Source organism: Arachis stenosperma, chromosome 6, assembly GCF_014773155.1.
Source record: "Arachis stenosperma cultivar V10309 chromosome 6, arast.V10309.gnm1.PFL2, whole genome shotgun sequence".
Classification (NCBI taxonomy): domain Eukaryota; kingdom Viridiplantae; phylum Streptophyta; class Magnoliopsida; order Fabales; family Fabaceae; genus Arachis; species Arachis stenosperma.
Genome location: NC_080382.1, coordinates 30,489,677 through 30,504,814, shown reverse-complemented (window position 1 = coordinate 30,504,814; position 15,138 = coordinate 30,489,677). Strand labels below are relative to the sequence as shown.

General features: G+C 31.9%; 1 protein-coding gene and 1 long non-coding RNA gene across 3 annotated transcripts; both read left to right on the top strand.

Annotated features, from left to right (window-relative positions):
* Window positions 1-534: 534 nt before the first annotated feature.
* LOC130935957 (uncharacterized) lies at window positions 535-2,922 on the top strand. The gene is made up of 3 exons (XR_009068012.1): window positions 535-1,027; window positions 2,334-2,514; window positions 2,663-2,922. It is a non-coding gene; the product is annotated as an uncharacterized LOC130935957 (long non-coding RNA).
* Window positions 2,923-12,243: 9,321 nt separating this feature from the next.
* Window positions 12,244-14,226, top strand: LOC130936301 (uncharacterized). Of its 2 annotated transcripts, XM_057866347.1 has the most exons (3): window positions 12,244-12,383; window positions 12,492-13,108; window positions 13,189-14,226. In XM_057866347.1, exons 2-3 carry the CDS (start codon window positions 12,836-12,838, stop codon window positions 13,747-13,749), a joined length of 834 nt encoding a protein of 277 aa, XP_057722330.1. In that variant the 5' UTR covers window positions 12,244-12,383; window positions 12,492-12,835; the 3' UTR covers window positions 13,750-14,226. The 2 variants fall into 2 exon arrangements, with proteins under 2 accessions (XP_057722330.1, XP_057722331.1); XM_057866348.1 differs by lacking the exon at window positions 12,244-12,383 and having other exon boundaries at window positions 12,423-13,108.
* Window positions 14,227-15,138: the final 912 nt, after the last annotated feature.

Genomic DNA, 15,138 nt, shown 5'->3' with positions numbered 1-15,138 from the left:
AGTTTCTTTTCTGCCACGCTTTAAAAGCATGGCCGTAGAGAGCAATAATAACGTTTTAAAAGCGTGGCGAGAGGGCCCTATAAGACCTAGAAATTTTAGAAAATTTTATTAAGAGCTAATTTAGATTTATTTATCACTAAGTATTTTAATCTTTGAAATTATTTTATTGAAGATACTTAAAACAAATTTTGACTAATTGAGTTTAAAGTAATTTAAGATTTTATCTGATTTTATAATTATCGAATTATTTTCTATATTTCAAATTATAAGGTTTAGCAAATGTAAAATAATAAAAATTTTATATAATATACTCTAATTATTAAAATTTATTAAATTCCAATTTACCCAAAATTCCTAATTTTATTTTTATCCCAAATTAAACTCTAATTCCTAAATTAAACCCCACAAACCCTAATTTCCACCACCTCACCGTCACTCACCCTTTTTTCCACCGCCATTCCCTTCCTAACAGCACTAATACCTATCAGCTTTGGCAAAAACTAAAGAAAGAAGGAAAGCGAAGGAACAGAAGGGAGAAAGGAGGGGGAGAGAGGGCCGCGACGGGGGAGAAGAGAAGAGGGGAAGGAGACGCGCCGGTGTTGCTGGGTGTTGCCGCCGCCGTCGCAACCTTGCCGAGCCTTGGAGGGAGACCCCGCCGTTAAGCCGCGTCACCGTCGAACTCGTCCAACCGCGCCACCGCGCTCAGCCCTGTCTCGCGTCGCCACTGTGCCATGCGTCACCGCCGTTCGCACTGTCAGTTTCGCGCAGGGGAAACCATGGTCGTTGAGGGTCCATCCACGCCGTAGCTGAAGCTTGAACGCCGCTGCAACCACCGCGTGTTATCGTCTTCAAATCGCCGCCGTTGGAGTCGCGAACAGAGATCGCGCGCAAGGGAAATCGTCGAGGAGCTTCCGTCGTCGCCGCGTGCTGGGCTCGCCGTCGTTCTGCCCGCGCAGTTGCTGCGTTGCCGGAGCTCCTCGCCGCCGCTGCTGGCCCCGGAAACCGCCTTTCAAGCCTGTGTCTGTTGGTAAGCCCTAACCCTGCTCCAGCTTCTTTATCCGTTAAGTTCACCTTTATCGTGAGAGTTGTCGCTGAGGTTGTCTGTGCCAGGTTATACGGTCACCGTGAGTCTGGAATGAATTTGTCTTTCCTCTGAAAGTTGCCCTGGATGAACTTGTTTATTGTGCTGTTTTGGTGTTGAATTCTGGACTTGTGATTGCTGTTTGTTGTATTTTTTTTCATTGTCCAAAATAGATGCTGTGGAAGTGTTACTGTTTCATTAATTTTTCTTGGTTTGTTGTTGCTGAGTTCTGCTCTGCTTGTTGCTTGGTCCATATTATATGAACCGCAATGATTTCAGTTTGTGGAACTGGTTAAGTCATATGAATTCTGTTTGCTGCTTGCTTGAACCTGGGAAACATGCTATTTACTGCTGCTGTTTAATAAGTGTTGCTGCTTCGTGCCATGTGTTAGCAACTCGTTTTCTTGTTGCGATTCTTTGTGCTTATTATGCATTCATGCTCATTACATCCTTAATCAATGGCTGCTGCTGATTTCTCAATTTGCATTTCCTCTTCTGCTCACTTTCTATGCATGTATATATGATGTTCATTCTTGGATTCTTTTGGGGGGGGTGTTTGCCTAAATTTGCTTGGCATCGGGAAATTGTTGTGTGATCATGCAATTGCACTTGGATTCTTTTGCAACAATTATTCATGGATCTTATTTTTCATTTTCTTTTCACTATTAAGTAAATAATTAAATTAATTTCACATTGTACAAAAGCACATGGGACTGTGGCCTAAAACATTGGATATCTGAAAGTAAATAGAAATTAAATTGATGTTTTCAATGAGAAGGATTTCTGCTAATTCTGAGAGATTGAGGTTATTCATTTGTTTGTGATAGAAAACATTGTGTCCCTACTTTGATGTGGTTTCTGATGCTTGCATTGTGCTGCCATTATCTAATATAATCTGAAATTCTGAACTGCCATTTGAATTTGTATTTGCATTTCTCAATCATGCACTATTATTATATTGTCTATTGTTGATTCAAGTATAGTACACACGTCCTTTTTTTTTCTTGCCTATGGCCTATCATAAATTGTTTTAATAATCTTTTCATTTTTACTTCTTTACAAAGTTGATGATTACAGTCATGATCATAATGGCAAATATGACAAATCTTAATATTGTGCTTGGGCAATTCATGCAACTGATATAATTAACTCCCTAAAGTTCTCCACCCCCCTCCTCTCCTGCTGTAGTGGCTGTAGTGCTGTTATTAGAATTAATGCTTTCTTATTTTTAATTGTTTTTCCTGTTTTCCAGGTTCCATTGTAGGTCTAAACTTTGCTGTTTATGAGTCTTTGAAAGATTGGTTAGTTAAATCCAATCCATTTGGTCTAGTGCAAGATTCTGAGTTGAGTGTGACAACTCGCCTGAGTCAATGGATTACTATAATCAGAAATGATGTGTTGATGGAAAAGGACTTGTTCTGCCCAGTCAGATTGTAAGTTCGGCTTTGCTATGTCCTAATTCAGCCGAAAATCGGGGATTTTGGAGTATTACACTCTTGCTTCTTCTTGTCTTATGTCTTACTTTATCTTTTGTAACTTATAAACATGTTTTTTGTTCCCTTGTTGATTTTGCTATTTCAGGGAAGCTGTGAAACATTTTGGTCCTGGTCCTAGTGTTCCTCACAGCCATACCAAGCCTTATGTACGATCTAAGGGAAGGAAGTTTGAGAGGGCTAGAGGAAGAAAGAACAACAAAGGAAGAAAGAACAACAAAGGACTTAGTGTTTAAGTTGTATTGTTTTTGTATTTTTCTACCGTTTTTAGTTTTGGAATTTCAACTCGAAATTTATTTTGTATTTGAATATTAGTTTATTAATGTATAAAATAATTAAAGCAAAAATTGTCACTAATTATTGTTTGATTTGTCTTGCAATAAAAATTGCATACTATATTTATAGGTTTGGTAATAAAAAAAGATTGAAAATTTATATTGTAGTAATTAAGATCAAGGAAAAGAAATTTTTTTTTTTATTTTAACAAGCCTTTCGCCACGCTTTTAAAGCGTGGCTGTATATCTCTCTATCGCCACGCTTTAAAAGCGTGGCCGTATCTCTCTCTATTGCCACGCTTCAAAAGCGTGGCCATATCTCTACCTATCGCCACGCTTTTAAAGCGTGGCCGTATTTCCCACCTATAGCCACGCTTTTCCAAGTGGCTGTTTGTAAAAAAGCGTGGCAAACAAAAAGCGTGGCAATAGACTGCAAAAAGCGTGGCGATAGAGCAACCGCCACCCTCTGATAGGCCACCCTTTCGAAAGCGTGGCAATAGCTCAAAAAGCGTGGCGAAAAGCTATTGCCACGCTTTTTTCAGCTTTTCGCCACGCTTTAAAAGCGTGGCAAAAGACGTGTTTTCTTGTAGTGCACAATCCAATAATAAGACATAAGCACACGACTTTAGGAGTTCATGTGTTAACCTCTAGTAACGCCTTATTAAAATGATCCAAGTAATCTCATATACTTTCTCCTACTCTTTGCTCAACACTAAGCAAGGCGATTACGTGCTTGGCTTGAGTTCTTTCGGTAGTAAAATATGTAAGAAATTTTGTTTTTATCTCAGCAAAAGAGGAGTAAAATGAGTTTGTCCCATAATAACATGTTTTCGAGCTTCCCTATGCCTTTTAGGAGTTGAACCTCTTTGCGGGAATTTGTTCTTGTTCACCTTTTTGGATCGTGTCACCCTTCATCACGTCGAGGGAAAATCCCTTCTTTCCCTTTGTGGTGAATGCAGATAATGACGGCCTCCAGTGTTTTGAGTGCCATGGTGTTCAAACCCTGGTGGCCTTTAATGAAGCTGCTATTTCATATTAGGATCAATTTCATGTCCATCCTCACCTTGTTGTATCTCTTTGAGAGGAGTATTTGGATTAATAACTGATTGTATATTGTGATCAGCGATGGTACCAATTATGTAGGATTCCTACAGACGGCGGCAAATGTTCATACTTTTTGCAGAGGTCACGAGTTAATGAGATTTGGAGATTATAATTTAAGCAATTTTGGAACCAGACTAAAAGGACAATCTACAGAACACTCTGATGTTTAAATCAGTAGCATTTTAGGTGATGGTAGTAAATAGTGACTTATCTACTAAGTTTTTCTTTTCTCTTTATTACATCTTTTTTATGTGACTGATTATAGATATTTACTGTCTTTAATGTATTATTACAACATTATAAATTAAAGAGGTTATGCTTTTTTATGATATATCCGTTAAGCTTTATGAGCCAATAACATAATAAACTCGTTTAATCGGTATAATAGAGTAATTATTCTTGTTCAGGGTGTTTTCACGAGCTCATCAAGATAATAAAAAAATACTGCAATGTAGTGTGGAGAAATCGTTACTTCACGTTACATGTTATATATCCGAAATTTATAACCCGTATTGGATTCCTCTTGTGTTAAATTATTTTAGTGCAAGTGTTGATAAACCATCATTGTCACACTACAACAAAAATGCCATTTAGCGGCGGTTCTTGGAGCCGTTTAGCGGCAGTTTTGAACCGACGCAAAATATTTCGCGGCGTTTCGCGGCAAAACGGATAGCAACGGTTTTAGTCAACCGCTGAAATAACCGCCGCAAAATGCAATTTGGGTTTGGCGGCGGTTATTAACCGCCGCAGTACGTCAAGGAAAATTGCAATTGTCCAACTTGCAACGGTTACAAACCGCCGCTAAATGTCAAACAAGAAGAAAACATATTATAATTTTGCAGCGGTTTCAAAACCGCCGCCAAATTTAAATTTCCCAATAAAATTTTAGATTTTCTATTATTTTGTCTATTTTGACAAAGAATGTTCATTAAACTTTAATTTTTTTACGTTTTAACTAATTAAAACAAATTGCAACCAAGTAAAACAGCTCAATTAACATAACAAACCAAATTAAACGAATGCAAACATAACATATATAACAAAATTGTCATAACATAATCCAAAATAAACTAAGAATTCACAAGTCGAATAAAATAAGCATAACGTACTAAACCTACTTAAATGTAAAAGTACCCAAGACCATTAATTGAAATTTAAAATTTTTGTTGCGGGTCGTGATTGCCAGATGAAGATGGCCCTGCGCATGACGAGTCTGGTGTACCGCCTACAAAAGCCAGTTATTCAACAATCTCAACTGGCAAATTGCCTCCTAACTGTTGGACTACATATCCCAAGACCTTATGTATTGACTGTCTCTTTGCCCGCTCTTCTTCTAGCTTAGCCGTCAATTCTGCAATCATCTTCTTATCCTTTGCATTAGACTCTGCATTGGACTCGTTTTCCATAGCACTTATATGGATTAGGATAATTATTTATTGATTACTATATTAAAAAAAGGAAAATTAGAATTAAAATTAACAAAAAGGGAGCTAATAATAATAAAAGCCGAACCTACGAGTTATAGAAAGGTAGCTTTGTTGAAATGAAGAAGCAGCAGAAAGAAAGTACTTATGACTCATTCATAACCAAAGGTAGCTTTGTTGAAATTAAGAAGTGTCAAGTATGATCAGTCTGCACGGTGAGGTTCTACACACCCAAATCATGGTATAGACCATGCACAAATTCACAAACATTGAATAAATTGATGCAGTTAATTTCTGTTTTGCATCATTGGATTCTATACAAGCACAGCGATATTTTACTATATATATAACTATATACAAAATAGGTGAAACCATAGGATCAATCCACTTTATAGGATCAGTTTTATTGTTCAAAGAAACAGGAATTAGAGTTAGATATGTTGTCCCGTTAGGTTATTTCATGAAACGGTATCTAAGGAGCAGAACCATGAACAAGATGAACAATGATGCTATCACAATCCCGCCATACCATATGCAACCACACATAATCGCCCTACAAAGCATGGCAGTCAATAATACAAAGGGTCCCAATAATTAAAGATTCTACAAAGAAATAGACAACCTGACATGGAATATCAATAAAAATTGCTAACTAACAATATTAAAAAAAAGTCCACAAACTGTATGTAAATTCTGGTGCAAAAAAATTGCTAACTGAATATGGACCGGCATCTACTTCAAATTTTGACTTTTTGCTTAATTTTTTTCCATTATATTTAATATCCATTTTAAAATAGTTCATAACAGTTTAATTGAGAAGCACAACAAATCACCATTTTTAAAATATATATATACACTAATAAAAAAAACAGAGGAAACTTTCTCACACAAAGGAGCCAACTTTCACAATTTGGGTTTCGGAAAGACCTTTGTTAAAAAAGTTAGACTCTTTTGTTTTCCTTCAGAAATCTAAAACCCTTTTCTCATGAATATAGAATGAAGAAGAAGATGAAGATGACGAAGAAGAAGATTACCTAATAAACAAGCTCCAACCACGCGAACAACGAAACAAGGTTTCCCATTAATCTTCTTTCATAATAATGCAGACATCTAGCTGAAAGAATGAAAAAAAGGGAAAAATAATTTTAAAAAGGAACAAAAAAAATGAACCACCGGTATTTATTATATCAAAAACAAAAGAATTAATCATATGAAGCTGTGTTGAACATCCCACTCATTTGAGTGTTAGTATTTAATAAGCACGAAAGTGTTGGCTCACCTGTGGAAAGACAATCTTATGTTTAACCAGCAACGAAAAAAAGTCTCAAAGAGAAAGGGAATTGAACTCACGTAACTGGTTTGAAATGGAGAAGTCTCTCACCTGCTAAGAATGACGTGCAACTGATGGGAGAGTTTCAGATATATAGAAATTTTGGGGTGTATGGATAAAACAGAAAACGAGGAGAAATAGGATGAGATCACAACAACATTTGACAATCAGATTTAACGTTAATCAATTCAAATAGTTTGTTAGAGTATTTTCAAATCACTTTTAAATTTCTGTTATGCAATGTACTTGTTCCTTTATTGTTGCACCAAATCTGTTATTAAGTTACCATATTAACTTAAACAAGTTAACTATTGTTTCTTTAAAAAAGTAAAATGAACCATCAGCATAATTTAAATGGACTTAAACGGTTAGGATAACATAAAAATAGAGAATATTGGTTTAATTTCAAAAGTTTGTTGAAATAAGCAGTTATAAAAATCTGTGATTCTCAAATGTTATAAACGTGCTTATTCAATTAATTAAATTTCACTGATAAGCAATACAATCAGTTTACACAAGTTCAGCACAAATCATTTCTGAAGCCAAATTCACCTATCTAGTTCTCCTCTATTTGGGTTTCTCTGTAAATATTTTTATATATGCTACTTTGAACTGTTTCACATTAAATTGTTTTCATTTCTCACTATGAACCTCAGTTTTTGTTTTTCAGTTTGTTGAAGTCCTTAATTTTCACACTAAAAGCCAATTATATGGATCTTCAACTAGGTATGTAACATTGTTTTTCTGCGTCTCATGTATATTCTATTTGAAACCTTTTTTATACTTTTCCTAAACTCAATCTAAATAAAAACAAATGCCCCTTCAAAAAATAGATCTTTAACCGAAAAAAGTATATCACTAACAAAATCTGTTCACAATAGCATATAAAAATTAACAAAATTCACAAAGTCTGATACAATTCATGATCAGTACCTTAACCCAGCAGCTCATATAATATTATCAACAATAAATTAAGAGAACAAATCAAGCAAAACGTCAATATCAAAAATTCAATATCAGTAGAATTAATTCAATATGAACAAACTGAATTGAAATAAAAATTCAAAACATTAATATCTCAAAATTCAGCAGAATCATCAATAATATATCATATGCATGTTCAGAAAAAATTTGAAATTTCAGAGGGATAGAGTCAGGGAAATAGGTAGGGGCTGCGGTGGTTGCGCTGGGCGATGGCTGCGGAAGGGGTTAAGAGAGGGCGGTGATTGCTAGGTTTTGTTTCTTTCTCATTTTAATTTTCAGAATAGAAGGGAGATAAGTTGGGCCCTGGAAGGAGTGTGGGGCTTGCAGGTAGTCCATTAGATTTATTGTTTTTTTTCCTTAATAAAAATCAAAACATTATCGTGTTGGAGGATTATTCAAACCGGGCAAACCAAAATTAATGATAGAAATTAATTTTAAGATTTTATATAATTAATAAAATATCAGTGTAAGTAATGTACATAATTAGCAATCGTTATTATGTTATGCCCTTAAATAAGTAATAATTATAAATTACTGATATTTATTATACTATAAATCACTATTATTATACTTATAATACCTATACATATATTAAAATCATAATTGCGTATAATAGCCAAAATTTATAATAGCTATAGATATTTATATATTAATATCCGTATAAAAATTTATAAATAATATCTTTATTACTGAACATAATATTATTCTTATCATAATTTACTATATAATGTTTATTATAAATATTATAACTATTAGTATCCTTATTAATATAATTATAAATATTATATCAATTATAATTTATTGCAATAATTGCTTATAATTTATAACTACTAAAATATCCGTATATTAATTTACAACCTAAAACATTATTATATTATAAGGATATTTTAATATTAATAGTATTATTTATTATAAAATTATGTTATTAATTATTATATGGTATAATAATTTTTGCAAGTTATAAAAATCTAGTAAATATCGTCTTTCCTCAATTTTTTTGTTGCTGAAACCAATTCTATCACAATATATAAAAGGATTTAGTGTGTGTTTGGATTTCAGTTTGCAAACGTGAGTTTGCATAAAATTGATTTTACAAAATTGATTTTGATAAAGAGTAAGTTTGGGTTAACATGATTTATATTTGGCAATATTTGGGATTAAAATTGATTATAGTAAAATAATTGTTGTTTGAATTATACTAAGTAAAATTACTTTTAGATGAAAAATTACTAAAAGAGACATCAATTTAAATTATTCTTTTATATACATGCAAAAACAGAACCTCATAAAAATAATATAAAAAATATTTATTATATTAATAAATAAATACATTAAAAATATGAAAGAGTGTATTATAAATTTTATAATGTTAAACAAAAAAATATTTTAAAATTTTTCTAATATTACCCGTACTCTTTAATTTAGAATTATTTTAGACTATAAATTTTCGTTATTTATGGCTCTATTGTTACTTATAATAATTTTTTTATTTATTTTGTCCTTTTTTATAGGATCATAGTTTATATTATACAAATTTTTTATAATAAACATAGTATATAATAATTATAATTACAAATTTTACAAAGTCAAAATAACAAATAAAAAATTAATATAAAACAAAGATTGAGTACATCAAAGAATAGAAAAAAATCATATAGATATAAAATAATAAAAATTTCATAAAACCAACAACATTTATCATATAAAAAAATACAATAAAAACTACATAAAATTCATATGAATAAAATAAATAAAAAAACGAATGTAAAAAAAGTGTTACGAGTAACTAGTGAATTTTTTTAATGTAAAACGAGTAACTTGTAGAAAAAGTGTTACGAGTTTAAGTAACAATGATTTAAACATATGTAGCTTCAGATAGTAGTCGTTACTTAACAAGATTATACCTAGATGGTTATTACTAAAGAGAACAATGAAATATGTGGTAATACGTATTTTGCGGCGGTTTAAACGAAACCGCCGCAAAATGCCTAACAAAAAACCACCTGCGGACATATCGCGGCAGTTTTCGAAAAGACGCTACGAAATGCAAACCTGACGGCAATATAGCGGCAGTTTGCAAAAAACCGCTACTAAATGTCGGCCTGCTAGCAACCCTAACGCCTAAACGCCGCTATATGCGCCGCAATTTGTCTTTTTGCGGCGGTTTAGCAAAACTGCCGCAAAATTTTCACCGCTGTCTGCTGATAGTGAGACAAAACTTAGGAGAATCAAGTACAAAGAAAAAGTTTTTTTTTTCTTTGGGTTAATTTGTATCCCGCTAGGTAAAGGAATTCTTTCAACTAGACTTAAATGGTTTAAAATTGTTATCCCTTCCTATCCCACTGCATTCTATTATTGTTAAAGAGGAAGAAAGTGATATTCATCCAAAACTTGTTTTCATTGCTAAATCTAAATCTTAACAGTTTCAAAAAAAATAGTGTCTTAGAAAAGATGGCAGTGAAAGAAGAGTGTTCATGAGTGTTTGAAAGACTTCATCTTACAAACCAAGGAGAAATTATCCAAAATCTGAACATAAAGTGGAACTAGACTAGCACAGACAATCAACCTCATCAGGTGGTCCAAGTATTCATGTCCCACACGAATTACCAAATCTGAGGATTATATGAATTTGAAACATGTTATTTTATTTAAAAATACTATGTGTATATTAAAATTGTCATGTATTTATATATAAATATATTTATTGTTTAATTTATTTTAATATATGTTTTATATTTTAATATATATTTTATATTAATAATTAATTTTAATTATTAATTTTAATATACTCTTAAAATAATTGTATTTTATTATCTAACACCAGTGAGGAAGCTATCGACCATGGTCCCTCCAAAATCAAAATCAATCTCTCTCTCTCTCTCTCTCTCTCTCTATATATATATATATATATATATATATATATTAAATTACTATTTATTTTTAGTTTTTTATATTTATTAAACATAATTTTAACATGCATTCATCTATTTTTATTTTTTCAAATAATAATTTTATAGATACTAATAAGTTAATTATAATAAGATTTAATGATTTTATTAGTTGTTGTAATTTTATTAAACTTTTAATTAAATTTTATAATTTAAAAATTTATAATTAATATTAAATAAAAATTTATAATTAGATCTTTATTAATTTTTATTTTTTAGCATAAAACACAATATTAGAATATTTAAGATGCATTTAGTTTATATTTTTATTTTTTATTTTTATTTTTAATATTTTTTGTTTTCTAGATTTTGTGGAAAATATTTATAATGCGTTGGTTTGCATTTTTATTTTTTATTTTTATTTTTAATATTTTTTATTTTATAAATTTTGTGAAGGAAAAAAGTGATGAAAACAGTAAAAACAATAAAATCCTGTTTTTTATTTTCACCTTCTGCTTTTATTTTTTTTTTCACAAAATCTAAAAAATAAAAAATATTAAAAATAAAAATAAAAACAAAAAATAAAAAAATCAAACACACCTTTATTTTTAGAATATTTCATAATGCTTTCTATATTAGATGCAAAAAATAAATTTTTTAAAAATATTTTATATTTTTTAACGATAATAGTTTGAGGAGACCTAATTTATAATTTTTAACTAATATAAAAACTCAATTATAAATTTTTACATTATAAAAACTTAAATAAAAATTTAATGAAACTATAAGAACTAATAGAATAATTAAATCACACACAAAAATTTGAGAATAGTCATAAAAATTTTCCTCCTAAGATTAAAAAGAAAAGTATAGGTAGACAACAATATTACTGAATAATATAAACAATGGAATTAAAAAAGTAAATTAATCTTAAATTTAATTAATAGCATAATGTATTTTAGTTGAATTGGACCAATTTTAAAATTCGTTGTTCATATTATTCAAAAAAATTATTAGTTACCTAACATAACCCATATTAAAATTATGTTCCACCACTTATTAAAAAAAAAAAAAAGTAACCATCAATTCAAGTGTTAAAGTAGGGATTACATGAAGGTGCTAACATAATATGCAGGATTTTGGTGTTCAAAAATCAAAACAGAGAAACAGGAAGATTCTACCGAATGTCCCATTCATTTTATGGACAACATTTCTTGTTCTCGTAGCATCAATTATTGCGGCAACGTCTTAATATCTATATATCCTCCATGGATCGATTTGTCACACAGTAAAACTGAGGTATGGAGGACTATAGTACGAGAAACAATCTTAAATATTTACCCTAGCTCAAACCATCAAGATAATTTATAACTTTGCATAAGCACTAAATTTGAAATTCTCTAAGCTTAAATAGAACAGGAACCCCTTGCTGTGAAATACAATTTACTTCCCTATTTTGGTTTGGACCCAAAGTAAACTATATTTTTGATAGATTTTAATAGGTTGTCAAATCCAAACAAGTAATCACTGGGGACAATCCAGAATGAGAACAGTGGCAAGAAGTGACAATGGAACAAGTTTCTTTTTTTGTCATTATTACTTGATTAAGGTCTTAAACTATAAATGGTGTCACCGGGTGATGCCCGTTCATGTACCTTAGTCCAAATTGGCATTGCCTGATTGACCCATGTCCTGACTCTTGGCTTATTAGTGAACTGTTGGTGTGAATTCTGACAACTTTGTATTGTCAAAAAAGATGCTCCGAAGTCTGAATCCATTCACCAAAACCTAATATCTTCACCAGGTGATTCTTTTAATTATTATTTTACTATCATTCAGTCACATAAATAAACTAATTTCATAGATCTATCTTGTTCTAGCATAATAATTATTGACCTACATGCATGCATAGAGAGAGCGCGCATCAGATACTTCTACTTTGGACGAAGGGGATGGGCAGAATAGTAATTATAGTCAGTACCAGGATGTGGAGTTCAGAATCCATGTCCCCCATGTCCATGGTGACCACACATCCTTCGTTGTCTAAGGTTGTCCCACTTCTAATTCTCCACGTTCATCATTTCCTCACACACACTGCTTTTCCCTTCCTCCTCCTCTTACTTCTTCTTCTTGTTCCTCTATCTTCTCTTCACCACCACACTCTGCCGACACAGCCACTAAAGTGTTTAGTTTTTTCATACCACAAAATCTCTCCTCTTTTCTTCTTTTTACTTTCTTTCAAAAGTCACAAAAACAATGGCAAATAAGTATTTTCAGTGCGTTATAGAAGAAATGGATCGGCTTTGGTTTCACCAAGTTATTCTCTTTACAGAACCATCAGCGAAACCATCTCCAATTCCAAAGCCTGAAAAACAAAAATCTGTTGCGATAACGGAATCTCTGTCGTCCCAGTCATCCATATTTTCTATGTCACAATTACCAGACGGTGGCAGTGAAACTTCAACAAATGAATCAACTTCTCCAGAAAAACAGGCCTCGTCAGAGTCAATCTCCGACGACGCTCTGCCGGTATTGTTCGAAAACCAACTAATATATATTTTTTGTCTCTTCTTCTTCTTTATGTTATTCTTTTTGTTTGAATGCACAAGGGTGGTTCAACAATCAACAAAAACAAGAAAGAAAGGTCCGCAAGAGTGAAGGTTTTGGCTAATAGAATTCGTTCACATTCATCATCACCGTCCTCTCAACACCGTCACAAAAGATTCAGAAACCATGCTACTACTTCTAGTGAAAGTAATAAACTTGAGAAATCGATGAGTTGCAAGACATTGAGAGAACTAGAACTGGATGAGGTGAAGGGTTTTATGGATCTTGGGTTCATATTCAAGAAGGAAACTCTAAGCCCATGGATGATGAGCATTGTACCAGGATTGCAAAGACTTGGTTTATTGCAAAATCAGAATGTTGAAGTTAAACGGCACACACAACGGCAACTAATAAAAGAAGAAGTAGAAAATGGAGAGAAAGAAGAGAGTGATGAGGAGGAAAAGAGAGTTATCATGAGGCCATATCTATCAGAAGCATGGCTAATAAAGAGACCCGATTCACCGCTACTAAGTCTGAAAGTCCCAAAGGCATGTTCAGCTTCCAACATGAAGAAACACCTTCGGTTTTGGGCTAGGACTGTGGCCTCAGAAATCCACCAATAGTGTTCACAAGAAAACCAAACACAAACACTACCCCGCAATCACATTAATGTGCACGTCACGACTCATATCATCGTCATCATCATCATAATAATAAGCACATAATTGTATGTTAAAAAATTTGCATATAATAAAGAGAGGTAGCCAGAATAAATCTTGAGCAAATAAATAAGATGTAAATTATTATTGTTAGTATTATTATTATTTAATTAATTTTGTCTAGAAGCTAATAAAAAGGGGGGCATGGCTGATATGCTAGGAAAGTTATTGTTAATAATTGGAGGGGATGAAGAAGAATTTTGTTAGTGGTGAGGAATTAATACCAAGTTGGGTAAATTGGGATAAGCAGGCCAGGAAAGAGAGGAGGGGCCTTCTGTGATGTGATGTGTCTGACAAGTGGGGGCCCTTCAAGCAATTAATCAAGGGCATCTCCATTCACACTGTTCCATTCCTTTTTGTTTACATCTATCAATGTGGAATACTGGAATCCTCTTTTTTGCTTTTCTCATTTTTATGGATTTTTCTTATTTTATTTAATTTTTTTAACAATTCAACCACCACATGTGCTTTTTAATTTGAATATGGAAGGAAAGAAGGTGTTGGACTCGCATGTAGGAAGGAGATGTGCTTCACTTCGTTGTGGGATCAGAAGAACCAGAATTTGGATCCTGCGAGTTGTGTTTCTGAAAACGGACGGTTCGAGTTGCGTTTTACTCAACAAATTTAGCCAAAACAAACAAAACGAAGGGTCAGAGTTGCGTGTTTCAGATTTCAAATTCCATCAGCTGTAAATCAGACCATGCGATTTGTGAAGCAAAATTTCATTTCCAAAGAACTCGCATAGTCCGAGTTGTTCTACTTTGACTCAGAAAAATCTATCCCACATTTTTATCTTATACGCCATAACTTCACATCTGAAAATGGTACACCCAAATCTTTTATATTCATAAAATTGAACCCCACCACATGCTATTATTATTATTATTATTATTATTATTATTATTATTATTATTATTTGAACAAATCGATAAGATCTTACATTATCTAAGTTTTGTAAAGTGAATATTGTTTTCATTCTATTAATTTTAATATTTTTTATATTAATAAAAATTTAATTATAAAATTAAATATAATATAAAAATTAAATTAAAAAATATAAAAATTTAATTATAAATTTAATAAAATTAAAAAAATTAATAAAATAATTTTAAAATTTTTTATTTATTATTAATATTAAAATTAATTGATAAAAATTAATATTCTCTATAAAATAATGAAGGCAACCATGCACTCTATTTGGCGTTAACTAGAAGGATTGAAGGTGATTGCTCACATGGAAGTAAGATCTTTCAATTTTTTTTATAAGGAGATAGATGCTATGCGGATTGAAAA